The sequence below is a fragment of the Tasmannia lanceolata genome, unplaced genomic scaffold, assembly GCF_043159265.1.
Source record: "Tasmannia lanceolata isolate RefF3 unplaced genomic scaffold, GAP_Taslan_0.1 ptg000023l, whole genome shotgun sequence".
In the NCBI taxonomy this organism is placed as follows: domain Eukaryota; kingdom Viridiplantae; phylum Streptophyta; class Magnoliopsida; order Canellales; family Winteraceae; genus Tasmannia; species Tasmannia lanceolata.
The window spans coordinates 7758952-7782659 of NW_027518700.1; the positions used below are offsets into that span (position 1 = coordinate 7758952).

Here is a 23708-nt window from a genome sequence, read left to right on the forward strand (position 1 = left end):
TAGAATACTTATGAGGGAGAAGCAACTGATCCATAGTTTCAACCACTTCAGCATACTATGATGGCAAAGGTGGTCGTCACCTTCGTCGATGGTCTGGATTTTGTCGTGGAAGGCTGTGGTGGAAAATATTGTCATGTATAGGTACATCTGACACATAAAAAAATGTATAGTCACATTTGAGTGACCGTGGTCCTGCTAGATATGCATCGTCTTGTGCCATCTGCTGCCTTTTGCTTTTAGATAGAGTGGATCCACTACCAAAGTGATTTCAAACAGGGTTTCTTTATAGAGTGGATCCACTACCAAAGTGATTTCAAACAGGGTTTCTTTTTTTTTTTTGTTGGGGGGGGGTGGGGGGGCACGAGTGGTCCTATTCTAACTTTTATATGTATGTATACAAGAAAATGTCATGAGCTGTGCGTGAATTATTCGTGTGAAAAAATGTTTTTTTTTTGCTAAATTTTGATCATGTAAAACTACTGCAAGTGCTAAAAAAAATTAAAGTATTTAATAGCTTCAAAGAAATTTATATCCATAAGGTATTTATTAGCAAAATTTACACGTTTAAGATATTTAAAAGCAATAAAGAATTGATATTTGCCATTCAAAGAAATAAATAAATGTATATTTATAATATATTTGCCATTCAGAGAAATAAATAAATGTATATTTATAATATATTTAATAGTTAAAAAAAACTTTAAATTTATAAAGTTTTAAATAAAAAACTCCGTGGCCGCCCAAGTTTTCCTATTACATACAATGAGAGAGAGAGAGAGAGAGAGAGAGATTTTAATAGGTATTAGGGTCGGTGGGTCCACCCCCTCCATCCTATACTCAGGAAATTGAGTTGACCTTAGTCACTGCTCATTTCGAATCTTGGAATAGATTTTTAGTCCAGAACTAACTTATAAGACTCAAAATTGAATACCTTACGCTCTGCTCGTTTTCTTTTTTTAGAATCAACTAGTAAAAATGCACGTGCAATCAATTTCCAGTAAGAGTAACCACAAATTAAGTTCTATGATAGTTATATAAGTTTAATTGAAACCACGGTGCATCTCAACTGATATCTATAAAAATAATATTCGTTAAAGCTCATTGGTTCTCTGAAGACAACAAGCCCAAGTTTAATGGTAACTAAATACTCACAAGTAGAATGATATTGTGCTAACATGTGGCATTATCTTTTGGACGTTTGTGCTAGGGTATTTATTGCCCAAAATGAATGCTGAGAATACCCTTAAGGAAAATCAGAAATGTCAATGAAAAAGGTATTGTGCTGAGCTGTGGGATATGAATGGAAATAACGAAAAAAGTGAAGAAGAATTTAACCCATGATTCACGCTTTATATATAGTATAAGGATTTTTATTCCAAAACTGATTTATTAGACTCAAATTGAATCCGGACCTTAATTTCGAATACAATAATCTGTACGACTTAGAATCAATTTTCAAAATCCAAAACGAACTAGGCCTAAGAGTATTCAATATATACATCATTGTTACAGGTAATAATGATGTGGCGTACGTCAATTATTTTCTTCAAATAAGGAGTTTGGTATCCATAACCCCACTGTTTTGATAGACACACCCTTGTCCATGTTTAAGTTTCTTTCATTTGCTGGTACAACTAATGGGGAATTGAATTTTTTTTTTTTTTGATAGGTAAGCTGGGGTTAGGCAAGACCACTACCAGATATCATTGATAAGAAATAATGTAAGAAACAATTAGGGGGGCTTAGAAGCCAACAGTCTCAAAGGGATGCAAGAATCCCGTTGGAAACCAATAGAACAAAAGATACAAAAGAAGATTACCGCCTGGTGTAGGGGGTTCCAATTCGGTCTTCGTCAGTGATCTTGAGGAGGGATGGGGGGGCCAAAGAGGGATCAGTGAAGATCCCTTTGCAGGGGCAGTTTCTCTTCGAGAGAAAGTCCGCGGCAGAATTTGCTTCTCTCCATGAATGGGAGATTCTCCAACTGTGGAGGAGGAGGAGTTGATTTCTTATCTTGCGCAACGGGGTTCTCTTTGTCCATGGAACAGTGGCAGTCCCCTTAATAATATCAACAATGAAAATTGAATCAGATTCTATCCACAGTGATTGGATGCCCATGGCAATGGAGAGCTCCAATCCTTTAGCAACTGCATCAAATTCGAGCTCAAAGATTTCCTGCTTAGCAACATTTTCCGAGAACATTGCAAGGGATAGCCCATGGGAGCCACGGATAAGGCCTCCAATCCCGCCACCTTCAGGCTCCAAGGAGGCGTCTGCGTTTAGCTTGAATTCCAGGTTATTTGGAGGGATCCAATAACAGATTCTTGGCTCAGCTGTTTTTGGGGAGAGTTTGAGGTTGAAGTGCATTGCGACTTTTTGGTTCTTTTGAGTGGGAATGTCATAGAGATTCATTCCATTAATCTTGGTGCTTGTTTCCATGAGGATGGATCTGAGGATGTATTTCTTGTGGGTGCTCGATGATAGGAAGATTCTTTGATTGCGCTCAGTCCAGAGATGATGGATTAGGGAAGAGAAACAATGCTTTAGGGTAGTTACCACCAGACCTTTTCCTTTGCTGTGAAGTCTCACCCATTCTTCCTCTTCCAGCAGGGAGAGTCTCAGCCTTCTTCTATAACCAGCTCTCCCGAGAAGATTTTTCCAGATCCAAGCTGAGTAACTAAACCGAAAGAATAAATGATCCACAGCTTCAGGCTCAGATTTGCAGAGAGAGCAGATTGGGTCAATCATAATGCCATAAGACCTGATTCTGTCTTTTGTGAGCATCTTGTTGTGCATGGCCTTCCATGCAGTGAAGGCGAAACGGGGAATGTGGCCCTGGTACCAAATGGTTGCCGGCCAAGGGGGCTTAGGAGTCTTATTTCTAAGAGTGTCCCATCCACTTTTAGTGTTGTATGCTCCATCTGTGGCTGGTTTCCAAATGGGATGATTGCATTCATCATCACTTAGAATAATCTGACTAAGTACAGCCTTTTCATCTCTGAGGGATGGAATGTAGAGCTGGGGTTTCCAAATTCCATCCATACATATGTCAGAAAGGAGATTTAGAGAACTGAGGGAGTAATCTGAATTATTTCTGTGGAAGAGAGAGCTCAGCGTTCCAGCTGGAAGCCATGGCTGATCCCAGAGATCAACTTCTTCTTCATTCCCAATTTGATAGCAAATAAAGGGTTTTGCCAATTCCCTTGCTTTGAAGATGTTTTTGATTCCCCAGGAAGGTTTTGACGGCATTGGTGCAGTCCAAATATTTTTTCTTTTGACATATTTGTTTTGAATCCAGTTTGTCCACAGAGATTGTTTCTTTTGAAGGAGGTGCCAGAGCAGCTTGACTTGCAGAGCCCTGCAAATATCTTCCAGAGTTCTGATACCTGCCCCCCTTCACTTTTCGGCTTACACATTTCAGACCAGCTGATTGAGTGAATTTTTTTGATGCAGTCAGGGCCACCCCAAATGAAGTCTCTGAAGATTTTTTCGATTTGTTTGAGGATACCTTTGGGGAGAGCAAATGAGGAAGCCCAGTAAATATGGAATGAGCTAAGGACTGATTTTACAAGCTCAATTCTTCCAGCTTGAGCTAAGTTCTTGCAGCACCAAAGTTGCATTCGCTTTCTGATCTTCGATATGAGAGGAGTGCAGTCATTTGCAGAGAGCCTAGAAGAGATGAGAGGGAGGCCCAGGTAGGAGATTGGAAGCTTGCCTTCTTTTATTTGAAGCATATGAGAAATTCTTCTTTTTTGAGAGACTCCCAGACCCGCATAAAAGGCTACACTTTTGACCTTGTTCACTTCTAACCCAGTTGTAATAGAAAATTTATTCAGGCAGTTAAGCACTTCTAAGGCACAGGAAATATTCCCATCTGCAAAAACCATTAGATCATCAGCAAACATTAGATGGGTTATGGTGGTGCTACCTCTAGAAAAAGGGGAAGTAATCCTTTTTTGATTCTGAGCTTCCTCAAAGAAAACGGATAACATCTCCATGGTGATGCAGAAGAGAAGAGGGGATAAGGGATCTCCTTGTCTTATGCCATTTGAGGAGGTAAAGTGGCCATGGGGTGAGCCATTGATAATGATAGAGAAAGATGGTTTGTTTATGCATTCAGAAATCCACCCTAACCACTTATCATCAAATCCTTGCTTCTCCATGAACTCCAGAAGAGCATTCCTATTCACATTGTCAAAAGCTTTAGCTAAATCCAACTTGAGGCACATAGTTCTAGGGAATGAGTGGGTGTGAAACTTGTGAAGGAGATCATGTGAAAGAAGGATATTCTCCTGGATTAGCCGACCATGAATGAAAGCTGACTGAGCAGGGTGAATGAGGGAATCCATCACAGACTTTAATCTTGTTGCCAAAATTTTTGTTATAGTTTTATAAACAAAATTACAAAGAGAGATGGGACGAAATTTTTCAGGGGTGGAGGCCTCAAGGCATTTTGGGATCAGGGCAATGAAGGTAGAGTTGATCTCCGAGAGCAAAGTGCCTTTAATGAAGAAGTTTTGGATGGCTTTGGTGAAGTCATGTTCTATGAGGTACCAGAAAGTTTGGAAGAAAGCTGCATTAAAACCATCGGGTCCTGGGGACTTGTCCCTGTTTGCCTTGAACACCACCTCTCTAATCTCCTCTTTTGTGACTTCCTTTGACAGGGAGGAGGCTTGATCAGCAGTTAGTCTTCTAATGGGGTTTGGAGGGGGGAGGTGTTGGGATTTACCATTGTTCAGCACCCTAATGAAGTGGTTGAGAAAGATGTCTGCAATTTCCTTGGGGTTAGAGGTTTGGGAATTATTAGGACCATTTATGGCAAGGATGCTATTTTGGTGATGTCTGGATTTCATGGAGGAGTGGAAGAATTTGGTGTTGGAGTCTCCAAGTTGGAGCCATTGCACTCGAGATTTCTGCTTGAATAGAGATTCTTCTAGGGATGAGGCTATTATAAGGTCAGACCTGAGCTTGTCTTCAAGAGATATGAGATCAAGGTTGAGAGGGTCAGATTGAAGAAGGGTTTGGGTTTCAGATAGCTTGTTTCGAATAAGAGGGGTAGTTATGTCCACTCTCCCAAAAATGTCTTTGTTCCAAGCCTTCAAATGGGCTTTGACTTCCTTGAGTTTGCGACAGAGTTGGTACATTGGGTTTCCTTTGAAATTGAAGTTCCAAGCTCTTTCAACAATAGGGAAAAGAGATCTGTCCTCAATCCACATGTTCATGAATCTGAAGGGTTTAGGACCAAGGTTTTCCTGAGGGTGAACGGAAATGGATAGGGGGCAATGGTCTGAGATGCCAGGAGGAAGGAATTCAGTGAAGGCTCGGGGGAATTGGTGAAGCCATAGCTCATTGACCAGGGATCTATCAAGCTTGGCTACCTTTCTATTAGCAGAGGATCTATTGTGCCATGTCCAGGATTGGCTGTCTGAACGAAGATCAGTTAAGGAGCAGTTGGTGAGGCATTCATTGAATTCTTCCATCTCATTGAGGTGGTGGTTTGTGTTGCCAAGTCTCTCGCTAGCATATCTGACTACATTAAAGTCCCCCACCAATAACCAAGGGAGAGAAATTCCAGGTTCCAAGCTTTCTAAATTAGACCATAGGGCTCTACGGGAGATATAGTAGTTATGGGCGTAGACTGCAGTAAGGTTGAAATATTGATTGGTTTGGATGATCCGCACCTCTGAATGGACATATTGGCTGGACTCTTCGAGGATATTGATGTCTACAAGGTTTGGGTTCCAGATGATCCAAATTCTGCCCTTTATGACAGCAGAATAGTTGCCATGAACTTTCCATCCTTCACAGACTTGGGAAGCATAGTCATTTAGCTTGTGAATCTTTGCTTTTGTTTCAATAATGCAGCATATTGGAGCCCGAGTCTTTCTGATGAGCTCGGTAATTTCTTTTCTTTTGTTGCTGGTACAGAGACCTCTGATATTCCAGGAATTTACAATCTTCATTTAGGAATAATGGCGAGGGAAGGAGGGCTCATGGAGAGACTTGCTGAATGGCAGGGAGGGGTCTTCTTCAGGCTAGCCAGATCAGGAGGATGGGGGAGGGGTGGGCTCAGAGGGGTTGTTGAGGGAACGGTCTGGCCCAAGAGGGAAGGGGATTGTGGGGGAGTGTCCCTTCTAGAGTGTTGATTTGCTTGGGACTCAGGGCTTTTAATGGAGTTTTTCTTTTTTCCTTTTTTTCTGGATGATGGGGTATAGGAGGTAAGGTTTGGATTTTTTGATTCAGGGGAGGGGGTGGATTTTGAGTGCAGGTCAGATTGGGGAGTGGCTCGGGCGGCGTCAGATTGGGAATCAGCAGGAGAGGTCAAGGAGATTTCCCGATTCTCACAAAGCTTTCCAGATCCTTGGAAACAAGGGAAAAGGAGGGATGGACATTCCGTAAGGGACTCAATGGGGTATTTCTCTTTTCCTTTTTTTCTGGATGATGGGGTAGGGGAGGTTAAGTTTGGATTTCCTAGCACAGAGGCGGGAGAGGATTTGGAGTGCAGAGTTGCAGCCGACGGTTGGGGGTCAGATTGGGGAGAGGCTAGGGCTGTTTCAGGTTGGGAATCAGCCAAAGAAGCGGGCTGAGGACTGGGTTGGCGATGGTTTGGGTAAGGCAAATGGTTTGCTTCCGAAGATAAGGAGGTGGGGAGCGGGGCTTGAGAGGGCTGAGGAAGAGTTTCTTCCTCAACAAAATCTCCCAGCAATTCAAACACATTTGAGGTGGAGATTTCCCCCCCAACCTGGCTTATTTCCAGATCAGACTCTGGAAGGAGCTTTTGAGCAGGAGCAGAGATTTCAGCAATAGGACCTTTTACAATCCAATCTTGCTTTGACTTAGGTTTTGGTCTTTGGAATTGGGAACATTTCTCAGTTGAGTGGCTGAATTCCTTGCAATATTGACATGCTTTGGGCCGCCAGTCATAATCAACTTCTTGGGTTTCAATGCCTGTGGGAGTCTGAATGTGAAGGGTATCAGGGAGGACATCATCTACTGATATCTCCACACATATCCTTGCAAATGTTAATCTAGTACCTTCAGCAGTTTGGGTGTCCATGTATAGAGGGCGCCCAATCAGACTAGCAATCTTTCCCAGAGCAGATGGGGTCCAGAATTTTAGATGAAGACCGGGGAGTTTGATCCATAGGGGAATGGAGGTTAACCTTGGCTTCTCTAGGGCACATTCTGGTGACCACTTTTGAATGATAAGGGTTCTTCCTCCATAAGTAGTTGGAGTTTCTAAGACCATTGTACAGTCTTCTTCATTGCTGAATCTGAAGAGGAAGAATCCTTTGGGAAGGGCCATGAGCTTGAAGTCTCCTTTTGGCCTCCATTTTCTCATTAGATGCTCTTTTAGTGAAAGGTAGAAGGGGCGTCTACCAAGAAAATAACCCAGGAGGCAGTGGCTCCATTTGTTTGAGGCATTGTGGAAGTCTTCCTCAACTATATTTGCCCTTCTTGGGTTTGTGTCTGCTTCAATGGGGAATTGAATATGGTAACAGCTAGGGGGAGCAAAATTGGCCAAACCGAGTCGAAACCGATCCAAAACAGAACCGAAAATTTGGTTTCGGTTTGGTTAAACCAAACCGATTCAAATTTCAGTTAGTTAGAACCAAACCGATGATCAGTTCTGCTCGGTTCGGTTTCGGTTTGAACCTATAAGAATCAAGAAAGTTAAAGCTCTCTTTCACAATCTATCATCTTCTTCTTCTTTTCCCTTAACTATTAGAGTTGCTGCAAAACAAAAATGGAGTGAAAGTGAATTGCAAAACCGAACTAAAACCAAAATTCTTGAATCAGTTTGGTTTGGATATATATATATGTTCGTTTCGGTTCGGTTTTGGTTTGGAGTGTAAGCATGTTGTTCACTTTGGTTCGGTTTGGGGATCAAACCGAACCGTTGCCACCCCTGGCAACAGCCAATGAAAGAGAATCAAAACAAAAGATTGGGTGCAACTATCAAAACAAGGGAGTATAAATACCACCTTCCCCCAAAAAATTAGTTAAAGAATAACCAGTGCACGAAGTATCTATACTATAAGAAAACTTGGATGGCCATCAATATTATTTAAAACCTTATAAACGAAAGCTTCTCTTTTTAGGTATTAAATACCTTATAAATCTAAGTTTCTTTACAGCTATTAAATATCTTATAAATGTGAACTCCAGTACGCGCTACTAAATACCTTTTGTAACAGTTATAATAAAATGAGAAGTGATATATTCGCCCCCTTTTCTTACTTGGGACAGCCCTGTCTAGTGTGTAAAGTATAGTACAAGTGGGACAAGTGGGACCAGGTTCTCAATTATTCAATCCAATTATTTACTGGCCTTTACATGGAGGGACCATGAGCAAAATTCACTTCCATTGGACGATTCTATCCCCCTTATTTGTTTCAAACTTGCAGCTATATTATGCCTGAGAAAATAAAAAAGAAAACTATCTGAATTCATCAAGAAAGCCTCTCAATAAAATTAAAGGGTAAGAAACGTTTAACAACACTCAAAATATAAAATTAATGGAATGATAAACGCGTTTGGGTGACGTGGACCCAATGGGGTACCCTTGCTGCTGAGTTTTGAAATGTGCGCTTCCGTTTAGCATTCCTACAAGGGCATGTTTAGCAACCATGCAAAATTATTCCATGAAAAATATTAGTTGGGCCAGGTGTGAGAGATGAGTTGTGACTTGTGAGAGATGGGTGGACAGGTAGAGACAGAAAGGCAGACTTGAAACGCCCTGAAAATAGAAGAGGGGAGCTTGAAAAGCCCCTTACAAAGGGGAAAAACCCGAATTTGTTTTCACTATATTTAGGTACTAGTTCTCATACTCTCTCCACCGGTGCCCACTAAAGTCTATGGCCTCTTTTCAAATTGGGCCCATGAATATTCCATGGAATAATTTTTCACGATTGAATAACATGCCATAAGATTATAAATTAAGCTCTAGATTCTCTCTGTCTCTACTTTAACATTATAATAACTTAACTTCCTCATATAAGCACATACTTTTTCCCGACATGATGTTTTCTTGTAAAGTTAAATGTTAATAAAAAGAGACCTACCCAATGAGCAAAATGCAATGAATGAGGGCTGGCTTATAGCTAAAAGTAGCCCATTACAGTTCGCCTCTTTTGGAAATGCCATAACTCAAAAGTTACAATAATCCAATAGTCCTAGCTGTTCAATCAGATGGCAAGCTTCCAAAGGTAGTGAAAAGAAATTTCTTTTTTTGGGTGTCATTACCAAATTGAAGGGTAGTGAGTGTTTATACGTAGAGACTAATCCATCATCCATACAATATTAAATCCACCCTTTTTCTGCTTTCATACACTGCAAAACAACAAATAATATAGTAACTAAAGTTAGGGAAATGATATATCGTCCCTTTTCTTCCCTTGCCACCCCTCTGTAGTGTAAATAGCATAATCATAAGCAAGGTTTTAAATTTCGACTGAAATCCAAAATTTCGGGTTTCGGTCGATACCGAAATCGAAATTGGGTAAACCCGAAACGTTACTTTGTTTCGACCGAAATTTCGTTTTCCTGAAATTTTGGTCCGAAATTGTTGGAAGATCACGTTAAAAACTACATTTTATTAATTATTTAATATTTTCCAGAAATTTCGGGGCAAAAGTACCGAAATTTCAGTTTCAGGCAGGATAAATTATTACTTATTTTATTACGTGAGATTTCGAAAGAAATTTCAAACTTTCAGTTTCGGCGATTACCGAAACGCATTCTGAAACCGAATTAAAACCTTGATCATAAGCATAGTTAGCAAAATATGGGGATTTGCTAGGCAATTTCATAGAAAGCCATTTTGTGGCTGGCTTTTTTCCTGTGAGAACTGCCACAGTGATTTACTTTTCTCAAATTTTGTCTTACTCATTTAAATCACCCGAGGTGGCTGTTCTCACATGCAAAAGCCATCCACGAAATGTCTTTCGATCAAATTCCCTACCAAATCCCCAAAATATGATTGGCAGGAGAAGGAAAAAAAAAAAAAACAGAAACTCAAAAAAGGAATTTGCTAGGGACCATCTCACAAGGCATTTCGCAGACCGGCTGTTGCCTGAGAGAGAAGCCACACAGGCTCACTTTTCAACAGATTTTGTCTTATTCATTTAATTCATCTGAGGTGGCTCCGCTCTCATGCAACAGCCTGTCCGCAAAATGTGTTTAAAATTTGAGGAATGCTAGACTGGAGGGAGCCCTTTCATCTGATTTAACATTTGTTGAATTTTACATTTTAGAGTGAGGTTCAACCAATAGGGAGCCCTTTCATCTCATTTTTGTAAGGGCTTCCTTCAGTCTAGCATTCCACTTAATTTTTATTTTATTTTTTTTAGTATCCACTTAAAATTTTATTGTCTCATAAATACATTTATAGGGGTGGCGCAGGGAAGAAAGAGAGGGTCAATATTCCACTTCCTATTTTTAGTATCAATACAACCCACACATAGAAAAAAGACAATACACCATCTCTCTTTTCTCCCTGTTAACAGTAGGAACAGAGACATAGCTCCCATTTTTATTTTTATTTTGGCCCCAATTTTGTAGATCCAATGTCTTTGAAATTTTTTATTCCTTCTTGATAACTACTCTCCCCCAATCAAACCCACATATTTAAAAACCCTAAACCCCCTCCCTCTATTTTCATTTTCCCCTTCTCAATCTCACTTCCATTCCCCTCACAGTAGAAAAAAAATCCCCTCCTTTCCTAGAACCTTCTTTTTCTCTCAAACTCTATCTTGGGAAGACCTTCTCTCCCACTCTCCCTATTCTCCCCTCAACTCAATACCATGTCTCCTCCTCCTCCTTCTCCTTCTCCTTCAACCCCACCATGAAAAAACCTACCCCCTATAAATCCAAATCCACCCCTATAATGAACCCTAACCCTAACCGCCTGCCCACCCGGCGCCGCCCCGGCCTAACCATCCCTCTCCCTCAACGCGACCCATCTCTCGCCGTCCCCCTCCCCCTCCCTCCTCCCCCCGCCACCACCACAACCACCACCACCACCACCACCGCCGCCGCCCAAACCCCAAATCTCTCCGACCTACAACGGCTCCGGCGAATCGGTAGCGGTAGCGGTGGGACCGTCTACATGGTCCGCCACCTCCCCACTACCAAAACCTACGCTCTTAAAGTCATATCGGGCCACCACGAAGATGCCGTTCGCCGTCAGATCTGCCGTGAAATTCAAATTCTCCGTACCGCCGATAACCCCTTTGTCGTTAAGTGTCACGGCATGTATGACAACGGAGAGAAGATCCAGGTATAATTCCTTACCATTTCCTCATTATTTTTTTATTTCTACAGGTATATTAAAGATCCCAACATGCGTATATCAAGGTAGCCGATTTTGTAACTCAGGAATATCGAACAGGTTGAACTATTAGGCCGCCTACTGTACTCATGAATGTATCATCTTTATCTTTCGCACCAGACCCTAGCTTACCTACCAAAGAAAAGGGTCTATTACTATTATTGTATTCTTATCTGATTCATTGGTGTAATCCGAAATCACTCAATTTGCAGGTCCTTTTAGAATACATGGATGGTGGGTCCCTGGATGGCCGTTCTCTCCCGGAGCCGCTCCTGGCTGAGGCTGCGCGCCAGATCCTCCATGGCCTTGTCTACCTCCATAGTCAGAAAATCGTCCACCGTGACATCAAGCCATCTAATCTCCTCATCAATGGGAATAATCAAGTCAAGATTGCTGATTTTGGGGTTAGCCGGATTTTAGCACAGACCATGGATCCGTGCAATTCGAGCGTTGGCACCATCGCTTATATGAGCCCAGAGAGGATTAACACAGATCTGAATCAAGGTGTTTATGATGGTTATGCGGGCGATATTTGGAGCTTAGGGTTGAGCATTTTGGAGTGCTATATGGGCAGATTTCCTTTTGCTACAAATGGGAGACAGGGTGATTGGGCAACTTTGATGTGTGCGATTTGTTATTCTTCCCCGCCGGAGGCCCCTCCGACGGCTTCAAATGAGTTCCGAAGCTTTCTCCGGTGTTGTCTCCAGAAAGATCCGGCGAGTAGATGGACTGCGGCTCAGTTGCTTCAGCATCCTTTTGTTCTACAAGCACAGCTCAACAACCAACATTAGTCTTCCTCTTCCTACTCATGTCATGTCCAATTCAATGTTTCAAAACGCGGCCAAAGCAAATCCTAGTCAACTCGGCACAATGAAGTCTGAGTAACTTGGTTGACACTATTATAACTTGGGATAGTCAAGGGAGTTTTGATTGACTTTTGTAGGGCAAAACACGAACCGCGGCCAAGCTAAGAGATAGTTGACTCTGGGGAGTCTACAATGACGCAGGGGAGTTTTGAAACTATGGTCTGATTTTCAGATGTCACTAAATTGGGTCTTCTGAAAAGATCAGAATTTCTCTTCCTTTTTTTTTCCCAGGGCTGTTTTTTCTTATTCTGCTTTACTTTTCCTGTTTTTTTCCTAATATAAATCAGAATTTTCATGGGAGGGATTAATTTGATATTGGGCCTTGGGCTTTGTACCTGCTTGGCATGTTGGAAATGGAAATTGGAATTGGGCAAAAAAAAAACAATTTCCTTTTTGAATTTGTTTCTTGGTTGATGAATGATGATGCATTTGTTGGGTAGTAAATCTGGTTGCCATTTTTAAATAGTTGAAGGTTTCTGATGCATAAGTGTTAGCCGTACGTTATCAGGTCACCTTTTCATGCAAATGTTGTTGTCTCTGGACTAACTTGCTTAAGCATTTAGAGAGACAGAGAGACAGAGGGCAGGCTTTTTTTTTGAAGGGATGTGTGACATAGACATGCATCTAATTAAAAGTGGATTTCCATGAGGTGGGGCAAAACCTTCAATTATAGTTTCTTTCATGCAATCATAGCCTTAGAAGGCATTGGAAATTACCAGAGGTAAAAATTCTATGTGAGGAGAAACCCATCAAGGTCATTTTCGAAATCATTGTAGTTTCAGGCCAATTTCCTCCCATGTTTTACCTTGGCCATGGCCCCATCTCATCACAAAGAAATTAAAAAAACTGAAAGGAATAGCTTCTTATCTTTCACAAAATGGCCTCTTATATCTCAACTTATTGGATAATAAATTTTCGGACAATAATTCCAAAAAAACTGTGGGTAAAACACCATCTTTGATTCAAGTTATTCATCTTCTTTCTTTCTATTAAAAGACCCAATATAGTCTTTAGTCATATAAGAGTGCTTGGAACATCAACTTCAATATGTGGTTGCCACTGTTTATTAATGCTGCTATAATTATTAACAGGGAGAAACTAAAACTACTAAAATCTACTAATGGCACTTTCAATTAGCTCTGTAGTTCCTGCGTGGCTTCTATAATGCAGATTGAAATATCATCTCAGCAAGTTCCTGCAGCATAGAAGATCAACATAATGGATAATTATTTTAGGTTCTGAATAGAAATATGATAAATAATCAATGTTGTAAGAAATCTCCCAGTTTCACTATACCTGCTTCGCCGAATGAACGGTCGGCTCCCCCCATTCCATGGCTTTCTTCTCTAGCGTCTCAAAATCAGCCTTTCCAGCCTGTTGAAACATTACATCAGACATAAGATGACAGGGATAAAAATTAAGTTAGAGAGATCAGCCAGTGAAAACACAAACCTCAATCTGGGCCCCAAATTCTGTGTCAAAACTTTCATATCGCTTTCGAACAAGCTCGGCCAAAGAGCCATCCTTATAATACATAGAAACCTAGTGTCAGGAATATGAGAAAAAACCCACAAGATTTGATGTTTAATGAGTTAAGCTCACCTCCATTAGCTTGGCGACGCTTCGGAGTCCACGGGCTAGAGTATCCATTCCAGAGATATGAGAAATGAACAGGTCTTCAACATCTGTACTCTCCCTCCGTCTATACGAGAGCCATCAACAAACAAAAACAAAATGTATCACATCAGTCTACAGAGCGTAAACCGCTCCCTAATCTTCAAATCAAGAATTTTGCTTCTTGCTCACTCTTTGTCGTATAATATAGATGCCGTGAATATGTCAAAATCAATAGATATAATAACATTTATAAAAGAAGCGCTTACAATTTTGCATCGAAGTTGAAACCACCAGGAGCAAGCCCGCCCTGCAGACAGGCAAACAAAAAGAAACAAGTTCCTCATCTGCCGGATAGGATTTTTGGGATTTTGTATAAATTAAATAATTACAATCTCGACATACATTTCTGACGACGCTAAGCATAACCAAAGTTGCCTCTCCTATGTCTGTAAGGAACTGGTCTGTATCCCAACCTGTGTCATCAACATCCATGTTATAGCTTAGAACAAAGTGTTCCCAACTGAAGGAAACATAAAAATCTAGAGCGGTAAATGTTCTGGGCATCTTAAGACAAAATTCATACCAATCTGAGGATCACCGGTGTTCGCATCAATATTTCCAAGTAATCCATTGATTCTTGCAGTTTCAAGCTCATGGTGACAGCTGCAAATTTAAAATATCAAATTTGAAAGTGGGTGTTAGTAAAACTTGTGCTGTTCTCATAAGAATAATTTCAAAGTACAACCACTAGCGAAGTGTTTGATAGACAAGGAGGCATACCTATGACCAGATAGAGTCGCATGGTTACACTCAATGTTGAGTTTGAATTCATCTGCATAAGAAATGGAGTATGAGAGAAATGGAGGCTCAATGATACCGTCAGAATACCAATTGAGAAATAGGTCATAACATGACTGAAATGTGCAGAAGAATTAAATACGCATTACCACAGTTCGCATGAACCAGTATTTGCAGACTTGCAGTAAAGCAATTGCAAAAAACTGCAATGCTTAAGAATAGGTAACTAAGGGGAATTTTCACAGGTTATGCAAATGTAATCCTTATATCTCTATAGAAATCCAAATAGGAAAATACATAAATGAAATACCAAAGTGCGCACTTGAACCCAGGGGGTCCATGTCTAACATGGGTAATTTGCTGGTATAGAACAATTCATGCAAGTCATGTATAAGACTAGTACTTAATATAGTGATAATTCAATACTGAGTGTGCTGTACTTTGACCATCTCGGTCTTCTCCATTTGAATAAATCTTTCGGTTATCATTAAAAAAAAAAACAAAATACTGAGTGTGCAACCTACTTATGTGGGCAAGTTATTCTGCTCCGTGTACAAGTCATACGTGTATTATCCCTTTCTACACTGCAGCATGTACTTCTGATATTTCTTTATAATAATAGGATTATGATGGGCATACTGAGTAATTAATGGAAATTTGAAGATCATGTTTACCTACTGTGTGCAAAATGCAAATATGGCCCCGAAGTGCCAACATCATGGGAACACGAATCTTGTAGCAAGAATCTGGTGCCCTTAATTAAACTTTAACTCCTTAATTAAACTTTGATTGAGGGCCATGGCATCGAGATTCGGCACATGTAGCTATCAGCTAACTGTGGTGCTGATCAGCTTGCCCATTCAGGGGTTGACAGAGATGAGATCCTGATGGTTGATTATCTCCCTCCAGGATTCAGAAGTATTCTTGTATTTCCTTTTGCTTTGTTCGGTTTTCTTTATATGTTATCTTTCTGTATTGATACCTTCTCCGTCTCTAGTTGTCTTGATTTAATGCATTAACCATTCTAAGAAAAAGGAGCTAGGAAATGGTGGTTCCTGTTTTGGCAGACAATGTATATTGGTTGAGGGAGGTGACCAAGCCTATCTCTATTGGGGAGCAGCTTGATAGGACTTCTCCGGTACTGATAATTGATTTTTATGTGTGTGTGTGCGTGCGTGTGTTGTGGGGGGGTGGGGTGCATTAGCATTCATCGTCACGGCGGGTATACAGGGCGCAAGAGTGCAGATGTGACTTGTTAAATGCTAACAATAGATTTGGAAATGAATCTTCCTCTTCTCATCTAAATCCTCCCCATAGAAAATTTCTTTGGATCTGCTCAATGCACATGATCACAGAGATGAGGCATCTCAGCAAGGATAGGTGATAAATGGTAATATTTCCCAACACTACTTTGACAAGAATAATCCTTCCCCACATCGACACAAGGTTCCGTTTCAAAGTTGATAACCTCTTCTCAACCCTTTCAACTATCGTGTCCCAAGACCTGTTCTTAGGTCAACCTTCACCCAGTGGAAGACCCAGATATGATGTAGGGAAGTGGTTCACAGAACAACCCAGGAGGCCAGCCAGCCGATTTCTCTCCACTTTGTCCATAGCATAAGGGGTTACATTGTAACCACATTCTCTCGTATTAAATGTCTTAGATAGGATATGTTGAAGGGGTTGGGGCTGGGGCTACACTTTAGCCTCACTTGATCATAATTTGGAACAGTGAGGGAAAGATTTTTTTTTTTTAAATGGTAGGAGGGAAAGATTTTACCCCCCTCAATTTGGTTTTAGATAGACAGAGGGGGCCGGGGGTCGAGAAGTTAAGAAAAATTTTAATCCTATCTTTCCTCCTAATTTACAGTCAAATTTCAGCACCTTCTTGACCCCTTTTTGTAATTTCCATCCCATTTTATTTCTTCTCGTGGACTATGAGATGTACAGTAGGAATTGGATGCTCCTTACAAAGTACATATCTTCATTGCAGAGTTTTAACCATATAGAAAAGAAATAAATAAAGGGTTTTTTTAATCTATTTGAGTCTTCAACTTTTGATCTTGATCTTTTTTAAGGGCATGGATGGGTCCAATCCAAGTGTGCAAATCTTTTCTCTAAATGTTGTCTCTTTTGGAATTTACGTCTTTCTATGTCTTCTTTGATGTTTAATGGAGGATCCCTCTGAAAGAGGTCTCGACACTCCTTTCATAGGAAGAAGACTCTTTCAGGTAATTGAAATGACCACCATATCTTATGTTTAAGTAACCTTGTAGGACGCCTATATTCTTTTGAAAGATCATTGTTGCGAGGATCCTTCAACTTGTATTAGAGTTTATTTTGTAGGAAAGGGGATATACTGTCACACCAATCTCTCTTTTATTCAACCTAAATAGGTTATATCAATGCAATGGAGGGGCTAAAAGTTAACCTCAATTGCAACTTGGAAGGGAGCACTACCTCTCTTTGAGAGAGAGAGAGAGAGAGAGAGAGAGAGAGAGAGCAGAGCAATCTCCCTTTTTATTTTGTAAAAAAGCTGATAAAAGGGGAGGGATTCGCCTCCTTGGCTTGATCCCATTCTGAGGATTTGAAAGAATGAAATTGATTGAAGTTGTAAAATTAATGATGGAAGATCTGAAAAAGAACGTGCAAGCAAGTATTTAAAACAGCAAACGATTTCTAACGACAACACATGGGGTGAGTGACAAGCTATGTCTACTAGATGCAATAAGATTGCAAGCCGTGGTGCTCGTCCATAAAATCAAGGCATTGAATTAATTTATCCAACCCCGCCATTGGATGAAGATATCAGTGCAGTTCAGATATCCTTATGCCCAACTTTCTATGAGGAAAGGATGTTACAGAAGCCAGGTTGTGGCTTCATATGGCATCAGTTTGAAGATTATGTCCTTACATCCCTAAATATTTTAGGATGAAGGACAATTTCACTATTTGGGTGACCTTCAATTCTTTTGGGCAAGAGAACTTGCACTTGCTTTGGCGCATCATTAATTTTTAGATAATATATAATGGAAATAACATAAGTACATGTAAATGTACGACAGTGACCTTCAATTTTGGCATTGTGTTTCTGTCCTATGTTGCCCCTCTGTCTAAAAAGCCAATAACTAAAGAAGATCAACAAAGAAAAATGCAATATTCTTCACTTAAGCATAAACATAAAAGTCTAGACCAGTGTTAACTTTCTAATTCATTATATCTCTTAAAGTAGTAAATTTGTTACTGCTAATTAATCGAATAAAGTAGGTGCTAGTTGCAGCTTTTAGTCCAAAGCTTACTACATTTGTCTTACATGTTTAAGTTGCACAGTTGTGGTGAGTTTTTTCTTCTAGGCACAAAAATGAAAACTCCTACATTATAACACCCCAAGAAGAAGTAAATGTGATAGATTTACTTAATTGATTAAAGTATATTATTCAGTTGCAATTTGCCGTAACAGGTTTATTGCATCTGTTTTACATTGTAAGTTATGGTATACGAAACGAAAATATTAATCTATTTTCTAATCGTTTCTACAAAATTCTGGGTTTAAATCTAGAGGACAGGAGATACACAAAGGAACTATTATCATTTCATAACTTGTGCATTTATTTATTTTTAACCATTCTTTTCCTTTTACTAGAAGCATGGTAAATCAGTATTACCATTGCCAAAGCATCCAGAGAAAACAAAAACAACTACAGCTTCTGACACATGTTCTCTTTTGTTCACAATCACAAGACCAAGAAAACTGATACTGAAGTTCAATAAAGTTGGCAGAATGAAAAGGTTGGAATTATGTTCTTAATTTCAGTAAAACTGTGGAGAGAGGGCATACCAGAAAGACCATATTTTTGTAGAAAATTTGCTGTGGTTGCAGCATCCCAGTCATACCTGGCATATGATGATGAAATTTGAATTAATAGAACATCGTGTCATTATCTTTCTAAATAAAATCAAGACACAAAACATACTGGTGTTTGGTAGGTTCTTGAGGTTTGGGTTCTATCAGAAGAGTCCCTGAAAAAGAAAATTTTATTGACTCATCACATTATATATAAAAAAAAAGCTCCTTAAGTTTACGTAACAATGGAAACAACCAAAAAATCCAGTGGAAAAAATAAATTAGTATCAGCCAAATAAATAGCCTCAATCACTTCATAATCATATCAGTGTATGCCATGATATCCATAAATCTAAGAATAGCATGAGGCAACAAAAGAGTATGCCATGATATCCATAAGTCTAAGAATAGCATGAGGAAACAAAAGAGTACCATTGAAGCCAATTTTCTTCTTCCAGTCAACAGCTGCTTGAAGAAATCTTGCCTGTCAAGTTCAATCGATTATATAAAGTCAACTTGGTTCTCTCAGAAAAAAAAGAGTCCTATAAGAACAGCACAAGGATAACTACCGAAACAACCAACAAACAAATGCATTGTAGCATACTCCCAATTACAAATAATTGCAACAAATCTAGTGGAAATTAAGAGAAGTGTTGTCCTACCATGTGATCAAGCTCTCTTTTCATATCAGTGTTTAAGAGAGACTGGTAACCCTCTCGACCACCCCAAAAAACAAAATTTTCGCCTCCTAGATAATGTGTGACCTGTAAATAAGTGAACAAAGTCGGTATCAACTCTCAAGTACCAAAACACAAGCAATGCTAAGAGATGCAATTCATATCATGAACACCCACCTCCAATGCTTTCTTGACTTGAGCTGCGGCATATGCATATACACCTACTTCAGAGCTGTAAAACCGGCACCAGATTTTCGAGTGTTAAGTATATGTACAGTTGGGAGAAATGCATTGAATGGGAGCAGCAATAGATACCTAGTGGCAGCTCCATGCATGTAGCGGGGATGCATAAACAATTGGGATGTGCCCCACAAAGGCCGGATCTTAGTTCCCTATTCACCCATCAGAGCTTTATTCAACATAGTGACAAATGATGCAAGATAATATAGTCTGAAGGTTCACGGAGAAGACCGCAGACTATTTTTAGTCTATAGATATGACAATAAATCATAATAAACCAATCAGCCAAGGCATTGATGGTTCAGTAACTTTACCTGAAGCTCTTTTGCTAGGGCTATCACTTCATCCAAGTTCGCATTTGATTCCTAAGACATACATTGTAAACTTATATTAAATAAATTAAACCGAGGCAACTCCATAACAGCTGATGACAATAATATCCCCATAAAAACAGAAAATTTCTGAAATGTGTCAATTCCGATAACCAGTAGCAGTAGGTAGAGAGAAATAAATAACAATCACCACCCAAAAATGCAAGCTTAAGATACTCTTCAAAAAGAAAAAAAGTATTACAATATCCGTAATCTGTAATGGAAGCTTTCTAGAATCAAACTCTCATGTTTTACACTTAATCCCTTGATTGAGCTTGCATTAATGTTATCAACATTGAAAAATTACATGAACAACAAAAGAACGACAATAAACATTGTTCAACTCACCGCTAAAGTTTTACCATCTGGAGCAATATCCCTATCATGAAAGCACCATTTATCAACTCCCAGCTTATTTATAAACTCAAAGTTGGCTCTCACTGTATAGTCCAGAGACAAAAATGTAAGTGCCACTGTCTATAATGGTGACTACTAATCACAATCTGAGAAATCTCTTCTTACTTCTTCTTTTGGCCATAGCTATTGAATTTGTACCATCCTCCCATGGCCAGAACTTTGTTGGTGCACCAAAAGGGTCACCTCCTGATCCACGGAAAGTATGCCAAAATGCGACGCTGAATCTCATCCAATCCTATGACCACCAGAACCTCGTTAGCAATAAATAATTAAGCCATGAATATTTGAAAAGAACGAAAAAGAAGCATCAGATTTCATTGCAAACAACTAAAACTAGAAGCTTACCTTCATTTTCTTTCCGAGAATCTCTTCCTCGGCGTTATACCATTTATATGAAAGTGGGTTCTTGCTTGAAGGACCCTAACAAATTAAAAATAATGAAGAAACATACCCCGTAATGACAAATTAATACATAATCATGTTGATTTAGATACCTGTAAAACATATAAACCCTAAATTTTTTGAACAAATGGTTTTGACATACCTCATATTTGATATTGGGAATGCCAGGGAAGAATTCCCCTTTCCATTCATCCGAAGCACCGCCATTGCACTCTGTATCCAAATCAGCTGGGCAAGTTGGCAGAACTGCAATCTGTACACAAGGATGGTATGGATTTGAGTGTTCATCAGAAGTAAAAACAGAAAAAGAGATTGACAACAAAAGGAACAGAGGGGATTTACTTACAACTGCCAAAGAAAGGAAATTTAGGCAAAGGAGTAACACCAAAATATCCTTAGCCTCCATTTTCTACCTTAAGCAAAAGACCTTTGCAACATAATGATAGAAACAAATGAATCACTATACCAGCAGATAGAAGTAAAAAAATATTAAATAAAAACCATTCACTGATTCAGAAGCAAAAATTCTAAATTTTGAAGATAACCCATTATCAAGCATGATACCACGCCCGAAAAAAGACAATTAACAATGGTGATTAAGGACTCCAGCTAGTTATCAATTAACCTACTAACACTTACAAAGAATAGACTCATTTCACTAAGATGTTCCTACTCATCCCCTAACTCAAACTCTGCGTGGCACAAGGTAAACAAAGATAAGGCCCACACTAAAACCCTCATTGATGTAGAAAATGACACCAAAACAATGTCACATAAACCTCTACCAGAAACCCCATGAAATTATAAGTTCTGTTTTTTTCCAAAAGATTTCATCTTCTACTCCAATAAGACAAAATTAAACAACCTAATTCAACTAAAAACCAAACCAATTTAAGTTTTTAACCATACCCTGTTCATACAATTTCCAAAAGACCCACATAAAAGACAAAAAAAAAAAACAAAAAAAAAAGAAGAAAGAAAGTCCTAAATACAAAACCCCCATTATAACCAGAAAGATTTGAGAAAAAAAAAATCTCCCACTACATCCATCTAATCAAAAGTTTTGTCTATTTTATTTCAATCTTTTACTAGGATGACAAAGAAGAGAGCAAGTAGATACAGGGGCTATACTCATTAAGAGGTGAAAATAACAGAAACCCACATAAAAAAACAAGCAGAAAACACAAAGCGACAAATAAATTGAAAAACATAAGTATTGTTATGTTGCATATATTACCAGTATAGAGGTGGGTCTTTGAGAAAGAAGAGAGATGATGATCTTCAAGGAAGAAAAGAGAGGCCAGAAGGCAAAATAGAGAAGAAGGAAGAGGATAGAGACCAGACCTCTAACAAATACAATCCAAAACAAGAATATTTCTTAGTATATATCGAAAATCTTTGTTTGGATAAGCACTACCACTTTTCCTTTTACTTTTTCAAACGATTTGAGATAAGGCCAGGCACTGATTACGTGTTTTAGAAACGTTTCAAAATTTTCAAACGATCGATTCAAATACTGGGTCCCATAGAATTTAATATTTTATGTGGTGTGTGACCTTAGAAGTTAGAATCTAGTATTTTTCGAAAAGTACCATACAGCCCACTTCATAGGATGATCCAAACCGTTCATTTGTTGGGCAACATGGTAATTAGGTTGTGCCCCAAAAATCATTTGCCTGTGATGATCCTAACCCTCCGATCTATAAATGCTATAATTGGACTGCACATAATGAAAATCTCTGTAGAATTGGAAGGCTAGGATCGTCCTATGAAGTGGACCGTACAGTGCCTTTTTTGAAGAATACAGCCACACACCATGTAAGATCTCTCTCCTAGGTTCCATTTGGGGACCCACTTGATCTTGATCGTCAAAGGAGATCCCATACGTTGGATAGAAGACGACACAAATCAATGGTTTAGCTTCTCTTGGTAGGAAAGGTTTGATAGATCAAGGGCCTATGATCATCCAATCAATGTACGGCAATGTCAATGGGCCTCAATATGGGTTGTAGGTGTAACCAACCCACTATTAAGGGCTTGGTTTCCATTTGGGTTGTAGGTGTAACCAACCCACTATTAAGGATATGGCAGAAATCAAAAATAGAAAAAGAGCTCTAGTATAAAGATCCTCATTGGAGAAGACACAATTGTTTGAAATCCCCTCCCCATCGGACGGATAAATAACCCCCTTTTTAAAGTTATTCTTTAAGTTTTAAAGGCAAAGAAAAACGTTAAAGGGGTGAATTTATCCTCAAACAGTGAACCATTCTTACAGAAACCGTTCCAGGGGCGGAGAAAATCATTTCCCTTTTGATTTTGAGTCCAATAAACTGTTGCACACATAATCGATTCTCAAAATCCAAAACGAACAGCCACTTAAATTTTGGAAATAGTCATATAGATACCATAACTTGTTAAAAATATACCAAAATGGTCCTGAAATAACCATATGCAGTCACTTTTCTAAGAAGAGACCTCAACCCACATATAGACCTGGCAAATGGGCGGTTGGGTTGGGTTACCCGCGGGTGCTGGTCAAACGGGTTTGGGTCAAAAAATGACCCGCATCCCTACAGGTCTACACTTAGGTGACCCGCACCTACTACGGGTGGGTTGGGTCAACCTAGGGTAACCCGCAATTTTTTGCCAAAGAGCATTTTTTTTTTCTTTTTTGACTGATAAATTCACACCTCCTTCTATGTATGAATTCACCCCCTAATTTTCAAAATGGACGGTACAGCCCAAACCATAGGGTGATCCAAACCGTCAATTTGATGGGCCACAACGTAAAAAAGTTGTGCCCCAAAAATCATTTCCGTAGGATGATTCACATGGACAGTTTGGATCATCCTATGGTGTGGGCTCCTCCATTTTGAAAAATAGAGGGTGTATTCAATTTAATTCCACTATTCCGGCCACACAAACCCAAAAAAAAAAAAAAAAACGAATTGCGGGTACCCGCGGGTTCACCCAACCCAACCCCTATTTTGGCAGGTTGGGTGACCCACGGGTCAATTTTGACAGGTCACTCAAATGTCATCCTGTACCCGCAAATTTGCGGGTGGGTTGTGTCGAACAGCGGGCATGGGTTGATTTTGCTAGGTCTACCCACATACTATACTGGGGTTGCACCAAATCCATTACTCA

At 39.6% G+C, this 23708-nt stretch overlaps 3 protein-coding genes across 3 annotated transcripts; 1 reads left to right on the forward strand and 2 right to left on the reverse strand.

Annotated features, from left to right (window-relative positions):
- Positions 1 to 1815: 1815 nt before the first annotated feature.
- On the reverse strand, positions 1816 to 3039 carry LOC143855723 (uncharacterized). The gene has a single exon (XM_077365804.1). The coding sequence runs from the start codon at positions 3037 to 3039 to the stop codon at positions 1816 to 1818; it is 1224 nt and encodes a 407-aa protein (XP_077221919.1).
- Positions 3040 to 10650: 7611 nt separating this feature from the next.
- LOC143855656 (mitogen-activated protein kinase kinase 5-like) lies at positions 10651 to 12593 on the forward strand. Its single transcript, XM_077365725.1, has 2 exons — positions 10651 to 11278; positions 11542 to 12593. The coding sequence occupies exons 1-2, from the start codon at positions 10844 to 10846 to the stop codon at positions 12118 to 12120; spliced, it is 1014 nt and encodes a 337-aa protein (XP_077221840.1). The 5' UTR covers positions 10651 to 10843; the 3' UTR covers positions 12121 to 12593.
- Positions 12594 to 13135: 542 nt separating this feature from the next.
- Positions 13136 to 21953, reverse strand: LOC143855655 (xylose isomerase-like). The gene is made up of 21 exons (XM_077365724.1): positions 21799 to 21953; positions 20908 to 20988; positions 20704 to 20814; positions 20505 to 20579; positions 20265 to 20394; positions 20091 to 20182; positions 19686 to 19736; positions 19447 to 19523; positions 19309 to 19363; positions 19117 to 19218; positions 18887 to 18938; positions 18585 to 18630; positions 18449 to 18504; positions 14593 to 14644; positions 14396 to 14475; positions 14215 to 14285; positions 14079 to 14119; positions 13798 to 13897; positions 13648 to 13719; positions 13492 to 13569; positions 13136 to 13390 (listed from the first exon to the last, which is right to left on the reverse strand). The coding sequence occupies exons 2-21, from the start codon at positions 20965 to 20967 to the stop codon at positions 13355 to 13357; spliced, it is 1437 nt and encodes a 478-aa protein (XP_077221839.1). The 5' UTR covers positions 20968 to 20988; positions 21799 to 21953; the 3' UTR covers positions 13136 to 13354.
- Positions 21954 to 23708: the final 1755 nt, after the last annotated feature.

Bases quoted from the DNA above. Each gene is read 5' to 3' on its own strand.
- LOC143855655 (XM_077365724.1), bottom strand. From the start codon at position 20,967: ATGGAGGCTAAGGATATTTTGGTGTTACTCCTTTGCCTAAATTTCCTT. The intron at 19,524-19,685 runs GTAAAGTTACTG...ATGGGTGAATAG, and splicing joins CCCTAGCAAAAGAGCTTCAG to GGAACTAAGATCCGGCCTTT. The intron at 14,645-18,448 runs GTATGCCCTCTC...TTTCTTATGCAG, and splicing joins ACAAAAATATGGTCTTTCTG to ATGAATTCAAACTCAACATT.
- LOC143855656 (XM_077365725.1), top strand. From the start codon at position 10,844: ATGAAAAAACCTACCCCCTATAAATCCAAATCCACCCCTATAATGAAC. The intron at 11,279-11,541 runs GTATAATTCCTT...CTCAATTTGCAG, and splicing joins ACAACGGAGAGAAGATCCAG to GTCCTTTTAGAATACATGGA.
- LOC143855723 (XM_077365804.1), bottom strand. From the start codon at position 3,039: ATGGATGGAATTTGGAAACCCCAGCTCTACATTCCATCCCTCAGAGAT.